The sequence below is a fragment of the Oncorhynchus nerka genome, linkage group LG24 (assembly GCF_034236695.1).
Source record: "Oncorhynchus nerka isolate Pitt River linkage group LG24, Oner_Uvic_2.0, whole genome shotgun sequence".
Taxonomy (NCBI): domain Eukaryota; kingdom Metazoa; phylum Chordata; class Actinopteri; order Salmoniformes; family Salmonidae; genus Oncorhynchus; species Oncorhynchus nerka.
In genome coordinates this window covers 70,968,058-70,976,568 of record NC_088419.1, presented here as the reverse complement: position 1 = coordinate 70,976,568, position 8,511 = coordinate 70,968,058, and the positions used below count along the sequence as shown (strand labels likewise).

The window sequence follows — 8,511 nt, the reverse complement described above, 5'->3', positions numbered from 1 at the left end:
TAGATTAATTTCATTTCATTTGCGATTTTCATGAATAGTTAACGTTGCGTTATGGTAATGAGCTTGAGGCTGTAGTCACGATACCGGATCCGGGATGGCTCGACACAAGAAGTTAAGCTCAGTGCTGATGTTGCCTGTAATCCATGGCTTCTGTTTGGGGTTTGTACGTACAGTCACTGTGGGGACGACGTCATCGATGCACTTATTGATGAAGCCGGTGACTGACCAGATGAATCCTGGAACATTTTCCAGTCTGTGCTAGCAAAAAAGTCTGGTAGCTTAGCATCTGCGTCATCTGACAACTTGCGTATTGAGCGAGTCACTGGTACTTCCTGCTTTAGTTTTTGCTTGTTGTAGGGTATCAAATTGTATGTGGAGAATGCTTGACAGAAATGGTAACAGAAATGATAGCGTAAATCCTCGATCACACCTACAGCGTCATTGCACAAAATGGTAGTAGCATCATCTGGATATGTGTGCAACGAAAGTTCAATATTCACCTTCTGCTACCATTTCTGCCAATCCTTCTATGCATACAATTTGATGCATACATTCAATAGCAGCGTTCCATTGAAAATGTCTGTACTTTTGGTGTACCAAAACGCAATGACGCTATCGATGTGATAGAGGCGTAAGACTCGGGTGCCGGCCTGTGTAGATGGAAACAGAAATGTCTGAGCCTTTTGGGTAAAACACCGGAAATGAACCAACCTATAGAAATGCACCATGGTGAGACTTCTAAACAGCAGTTTAGGAGAGCTCTCCAAGTTCCAAAAAGACTGCATTACAGACATGCTGATCACACCGCTCGCGTCGCATGCGCGAGCATTGCAAAATAAATGTACACATACATGTTATTCAATCATTGCACTCACACTGCTCTCGTCTCAGCAAGCGTCTGCATGGCCAGGCGCTAAATAGAAATAGGTTCTATTTGTGACACTCAACGCGCTGCAAGTTTGGCCTCTCCCATCTCCTCATTGGTTTTTAGGAGCATATACCCACGTGGGTGATTGAAAGATGAACTGACGTCCACATTCCAGTCGGTTGTAGTAATGCACTGTGAAGTTGGTTGCCAACCACCATATAAAGTGCAAAGAAGTAAAAAAGAAGCCTGAGGAAGGAGGAGAGATGATGAGAAAGGAATTTGGTTTTCCCGTTTTATCTGTGGATTAATTGTCAGAGTAGAGGACCTTGTGCATTTCAGGTAAATAACAACCCAATGTTTATATCCCAGGACAAATTAGCTAGCAACAGCAAGCTAGCTAGCTAAATTGCCATAAATGTTAAATTAGTTTCGACCTGTCCTCAAATTAATATAATTGGTTCAGAGTTTGTTTTGATATTTCAACCTGCGTGTCCTGATTGTGTCTGGTGTGGGGGTTCAAAATCAACATGCGCGTGATGGAGCACGCATGCACACGGTTTGGTCAGCATGATAGGCAATTATACGAAGAAAAAAACATTGTTTTATACACAAAAGTATGTGGACACCCCTTCAAATGAGTGGATTCAGCTATTTCATCCACCCCTTTGCTGACAGGTGTATAAAATCGAGCACACAACCATGCAATCTCAATAGACAAACATTGGTAGCAGAATGGCCTGTACTGAAGAGCTCAGTGACTTTCAATGTGGTACCCTATAGGATGCCACCGTTCCAACAAGTCAGTTCGTAAAATTTCTGCCCTGCTAGAGCTGCCCCTGTCAACTGTAAGTGCTGTTATTGTGAAGTGGAAACATCTAGGAGCAACAAGTGGTAGGCCACACATTATTAACGCTACAGCATACAATGAAATTCTAGACAATACTTTGCTTCCAACTTTGTGGCACCAGTTTGGGGAAGGCTCTTTATTGTTTCAGCATGACAATGCCCCAGTGCACAAAGCGAAGTCCATACAGAAATGATTTGTTGAGATCTGTGTGGAAGAACTTGACTGCCCTGCACAATGCCCTGACCTCAACCCCCTCGAACACCTTTGGGATGAATTGGAACGCCGACTACGAGCTAGGCCTAATCGCCCAACATCAGTGCCTGACCTCACTAATGCTCTTGTGGCTGAATGGAAGCAAGTCCCCGTAGCAGTGTTCCAACATCTAGTGGAAAGCCTTCCCAGAAGAGTGAAGGCTGTTATAGCACCAAATGGGGGACCAACTCCATATTAATGCCCATGATTTTGTAATGAGATGTTCGATGAGTAGGTGTCCACATACTTTTGGTTTTTACGTAAGGTTTTACAGGGATGGGCAGCTCTGGTCAAGGTGGGGGCCACAAAAAATCTGAACTCATCATGAGGTGCCGCAGTTGCTTGTAAGTCTGTCTACCCACATGTGCATATTGCAATTTTATAACAAATTTCATACAATTCTACCAATTTTTCCATGGGACTGAGAGGAAAATTTGCAGTTTTAAAGCAAATTTCCTGCAACTCTATAAAACAAATTTTTGCCATAGGGTGGAGAGAAATGTTTACAGTTTTTAAAAGGATATCTGAGGGCCTTCAAAAGGAGGGCCGGGGTCCGCATGCAGCCGCAGGCTGCCATTTGCCTATCCCTGCTCTACCCAGTGGTCAATGCATGGTATAGGGCTATCTGTCCCCTCTAGCCTGTCCAGCGTGCTGAAACGTGGTCTCCCAACTTGGCAAAAACTGATTGAATCGAAGTTGTTGTTGCCATGTCATTTCAACAACAGAAATCAATGTTACAACGTTGATTCAACGTGGAAAACTAATTGGATTTGCAAAACATCATCAACATAAGGGAATTTTGTATTTTTTTCATCCAACTTTTAATATAACTCCAATGACGTGAGGACATTGTTTGTATTGATTTCATGTTGAATTGACGTTAGTTGACAACTCAACCAAATGTAAATCAAAACTAGACGTTGAAATTAAGTATATATTTGTTTCGCAGTGCGCAAAAGCTGCAGCCTATGCAAACACAAATGTCCTTATCTTAGTATTCTAACAATATGAAAATATATCGTGTATACATCTTTATTTGGCTTAAAAGTTTCGCCCAGATGACAGAGAACACAACCTGTAGAGATCTGAATAACTGATATTAATTTACAAGGAAACTTGGGCTTGTAGTTACAACCCCCAGTCTATTCTAAAAAATATACTTTAATGGACCTCAATACATCAACAAATTACTTGTTCATATCAGCCAACATTGATGTTTCACAAACAACACAGACTTTGCAAAAAGTACCATGTAGGCTATTTATCCGAGGCCTATAGGTCTAACTTCACCTGGCTCAGTTGTGTTGATGTCTGTTGATGAGTGTTGCTGGGCGGGCGACCTGCATTTGCACGACCAGCGGAAATGACACAGTGACTTAATTGTTTGCTCAAACCTGGGGGGCAAAAGTCATTCTAGTTCTGGGTATTTGCCATCATCCCTTTTTCTTATTTTTACTTTCTCTGAGTTAGGTAACCAACTGAAAGAGAACATGTTGCCATATGCATTGTTCCTCATTTTCAAAAGGTATTTTGTTATCTTTAAGTTTTGTAAACGTTGGCCTGCAATTGTAAAGCGAAATCATATCTTAACCACTCATAAATCATTTGTCCACAAATTACGGGTCGTGACGCCCATAAGATAAACCCTTTGCAGGTGCCTTTTAGACCTATGAGACCAACCATTCTGCTGGCAAAATGCCTCTTGTGTTAGTTATAGCCTATCACACAGGCTATATGTGGAACAAGGAGGAACATTTTAAGCATTGTTAATTAATCTGCATATTAAGTAGGCTAAAGGTAAGACATGTCTTAATCATATTATTGGCTAGTTCTAACGTATTGGTATATTTTCAGTCATTCGACACGGTCATTCATTGATACATAGTCTGCGTGTAGGCCTCCAATTAATGAATGTATGCTCTGTTATCCTAACATGCGTTTAAAACGCAGAGAACAGGTAAATCATTTCCAGTGGGCTGTTAACAATGGCAACTATTGTGTATCTAAAATAAATTAGACAATACATTCTGAAGTAAATGGATACTCTTATCCATTTTAATTAAAATTCCAGATATTTTCAGTCATTTAAAATGGAGCAATTTTTAACAAAATGTTAGCTTATGCACATGACAAATAAATGAATTACTCGCAAATTTAGCAACATTATATATACCCACAAGACAAAGAATTTAATAGCTCTCAAATTCAAATTGTAAAATGTCCCTCTAGCCACATCATAGGCCTAACGTAGGCTATAAAGTTTAAGCACATATAGGCCTATCATTTTATAGACAAGTGCAACAAATAATCTGGATGTCAAACCCAGGGTCATATGCTGCTATCCTAACGTTTTATCAATCCTTATTGGAAGACTCCGGTTCATGGTGGTCAGAGGGGCTTCGTTTTTTCGTTTCTTCTTTTTTCCACTTCATCCGCCGGTTCTGGAACCAGATTTTGATGTGTCTCTCTGTCAGTTTAAGTGTGGTGGCTAGTTCATATCTGCGGGGCCTGGATATATACTTGTTAAAGAGGAACTCCTTCTCCAGCTCCAATAACTGAGCCCGGCTATACGCGGTGCGGCTCCGCTTGTATTCGTCCCCGTTCTGGGAATAACCACCTTAAATTAAAAGATACATGCATATAAAAGGTGTGTCATTGTTCAGTTAATCTATCTAGACTGTGTTTGTATTTTTACGATAATGTTATAACCTTGTTTATTTCAGGTTAGGCCAAGTTTTGAGGCCTTGTGAAACCTTTTCTTCCATCTAATCATTTGACCTGTCAGACAAAATCGCGTCACAGCTATGTATGTTATAAAATTGCACCTATAAAGTATTCTGCTCACCTGGGAGTGATTGGTATGAGTGAACTCTGGAGCTCCTCATCCAGGGGAATGGCACTTGTGCCGGGGACTCTACCTCCACCACTAGGCTGTCTCCTGGATGGTAGTCGTTCGGTACACGACCCTGACCTGTCAGGTATTCCTGTTCCTGGTTCTGTGTCTGAACAGGCCTCGAGTACTGACAGGGAGGTAGATCGTAGGGCAGTAAAGTTCCCTTGCTCCGGTGCTCGACAGAGGCACAAGGGGGCATGGGGATCCGTACCTGCTCGGTGTCACCGCTGTAGCGGCAGGAGGGCGGGTTATAGTCATACTCTTCCGGTGACTGCAGTTGGAAGCGCTCACCGTCATAGTAAATATCCGAGGTATCCATTATTGAGCAGATTTTCCCAGCGATAATTTTTACAGGATGTCCATGTACGTCCCTGCAATATATCATTCAAGTGAGGCCACAACTTGGAGTGCACCTATGAGTGAATACCTATCCCTAGTCACGTGACTGACACAACTCATAACTGGCTATGGGCCAGATTGACCAAAGTTTGCACTGGTGCAAAGTTGAACCTGTTATTTCCAGAGGGGAAGGAATCACAAACAAAAGAGAACATGAAACATACTTTATCCTCATCTTTAACCTGAAACATGAAAACGTTCGATCTTTTAACCTATTTCTTAGGTAACAGGTGCATACTTTGGAGCACTACAGTCGCTTACGGTTACTTAAACCCACCATGTTCCATATTTACTGAATGAAATAATATATATATTTACATAAATATTATTTCGACAAGGACAGATTCTTGGAGGCACACAACGTTTCTATTGTGTCAGGTGGAATTACACAGAAGCATATTCAAATGCTTGAGTTCAATATGACTTGTGGCATGGCATGTACTTCGGCCACCTTTTCGTAATCAAATGGGTGTATAATTGATTTCCTTTGTAAATATGTAAAGCTGTCATTGTGGCTTAGCTGATAAAATAACACTGGCTGCTTTTATGGAACTACTTGAAACATATGTAAGTAGCGCAGTGATTAGTAATGCTGTTACACACACAAACACACACACACGGGCACTCAAACACACACACAAACACACACACACAGACACTCAAACACACACTCAAACACACACACAAACACACACACACAGACACTCAAACACACACTCAAACACACACACACACACACACACACACACACACACATGCACACACGTGCCATTATGATAGTGACACAACTGAATCGAATAATTGGCCTATAACATCTCTATACTGCGGTGGTATAGTTATTCATAAGTCACTTGGGCTAAGCCTACATTACTCTCCATAAAAAAAATGTGTTTAAGATATAATTATTATTTTGCATGGGTGTCCAATATGGGCTTTGTGAAATGTATGTATATTTCAAGGATATATATCGTCATATTCAGTTCGTTGTCCTCTGTTTCGGAGAGCCATATTCATTAATTCAGCGACTAAATGCAGTTGATGATTTAAGAGGCACGCTCTAACCCAACAAAATAATGGATTTTAAAGTGGTTGACATTTTAGAAAAGGCCTATTCTGAAGAGCATGACAAAAGCTCATGGCACATATTGTGTGGTGACCGGGCTCCCACTAGATTAAGTCACCAAAGACGGCATTGATGGGGCACGTGTCCAGAATTCACAGTTTCATCATCATTTGAAACAAGCAACTCACTGGACACTCCTGGACCCCTGCCTTTACCAGGGCGGGATGATTCATCGCCACTCGAAGCACTTGGACTCAGAAGAGAGGGTTGTCACATTTATCGAGGGCCAAAATTGTACTTGCAGATTCATGACCAAAACAGAGGTCTCCGCAGGCAAAGACAAAACTTTTTCTCTCCTTTTCTCATTGACACTTGAGTTTGCTCTTATATCTCCACACGAGACAGCAGCTGCACACTGGTGAAAAGCAGTCGTATTAATTGTCTTTTGTAATGCGTAATTGCCACATTTTCAATAGTAATTATATCGTCTTTGGAGTGCTGGTTTTGGTGGCTATTGTATTTGAACAGGCCTCATACCTCATCCAAAGTAACAATGTCTCAATTTTACATTCCACAATATTTGGGGCTGAGTGACGGTTTAGACTTTAGACCTATAATTGCATTACTTTTCTATTAAGACATTTTATAAATCGACCATGCAAATTAAAAGTATGAAAGTCATGCCACACGAATTGGGGCAACTGCTTCATGCTATTGCTTTTCTTCTGATTTTAGCCAAAAACGCGACTGTCCTACACGCCTACTATGATAGTGTTTTTGAGAGTTTACTTTGTCTCTCCAGCTAGTCTTGCCATGGCCTGAAGGTATAATACACATGAGCTTCAGGCTATTATAGCGGACTGACAGTTCGAGGTCAGGGCCCATCGGTCTGAAAAGGGGGAGACTTTCCCAAAACTGCAGTTAGCTTCATTGTCAATCGGTTTTAATGGGCCGGTGGTCTTTCACTTTCACACCTGCGAGGGGTAAAATCTAATTCGATTAATAGGAACTTCAATATATATTCATTAGGTGGCTTTCGCTCAATAATATATGATCACCAGCGGGATGTGAAAAGAGACCATTTATTCCCGGTCTGAATGGGCCTGCGTGGGACCAAAACTTCACCTGCTTCCCCTCTCAATTAGGAATGTATCCCAAACTCCGAATGAAACGAGTTAAATTAACCGTTAGCTAATTTCCTATCGCCCTTCTTACGCAGTCCTTCTATTTCAGCATGCCCCCTCAATTTACCATAAGTTGAAAGGTTCAACTAGTGCTTAATGAAACAGTGACTAAATCGTTCTCTCGCGCTCAGAGGAACCCTGTAGCTGTCTCTTCAAAGGCCGCAGAGTCTGCAGCCGTCGGGGGTCCACTGCTAAATGCGAGTCCCAAGACAGGACAATCTAACCTGTCAAAGCCTTTGCCCAGTTCTATATATCCTTGTTCTGTGGTTTCGAAGGAATTGCAGCATAATCAGCCAACGTGGGACTGAAACTGCAATTAAACTCATTTTGGACAAGCAAAATCTCTTCAAAAGCGAACATAACATGGATGATCGAGGCTATTACCCCGGTTTAGCCCTGGGCTTAATCCGATAGGGCTTTGTGGGCAGGATACATTATGGGCCTAGTACTTCATATAGCCTCTAAATAAAGTCCAGGTATCAATAATAACGTCATAATAATGAGGGTGTTAATAAAAAAAGAACAATACTACTACTACTAATAATAATATCACCATCATTATAATAACTAATGTAGGCTACTTAAAACAAATGGAAATATAAAAAATGATTAGGCTCTATTTCATTTCAGAACACCATTTTTTTTATTCGAGTCTTTTATTCGAGTCTGAGTTTAAATATGGCCAGTATAGGTTAGGCTACATGTTCGTTTTTCTCCAATGCTATGTGTTATAACTAATTACCCATTTTGGCTATTGTCAGGCTATACGAATATACTAACATGTAAATACTGTTTTTTAAATGCACCAGAGAATGGGAGTGTGTGTGTGTGTGTGTGTGTGTGTGTGTGTGTGTGTGTGTGTGTGTGTGTGTGTGTGTGTGTGTGTGTGTGTGTGTGTGTGTGTGTGTGTGTGTGTGTGTGTGTGTGTGTGTGTGAGAGAGAGAGAGTCAGAGAGTTGTTAAGTATAGACAACATCAACTTAACTCTTTAATTAAGTGCCAGTAT

At 41.1% G+C, this 8,511-nt stretch overlaps 1 protein-coding gene across 1 annotated transcript; it reads right to left on the bottom strand.

Moving 5' to 3' along the window:
• Nucleotides 1-4,000: 4,000 nt before the first annotated feature.
• Nucleotides 4,001-5,261, bottom strand: LOC115108533 (pancreas/duodenum homeobox protein 1-like). Its single transcript, XM_029632999.2, has 2 exons — nt 4,813-5,261; nt 4,001-4,584 (listed from the first exon to the last, which is right to left on the bottom strand). Exons 1-2 carry the CDS (start codon nt 5,243-5,245, stop codon nt 4,322-4,324), a joined length of 696 nt encoding a protein of 231 aa, XP_029488859.2. The 5' UTR covers nt 5,246-5,261; the 3' UTR covers nt 4,001-4,321.
• Between the last annotated feature and the right edge of the window lie 3,250 nt (nt 5,262-8,511).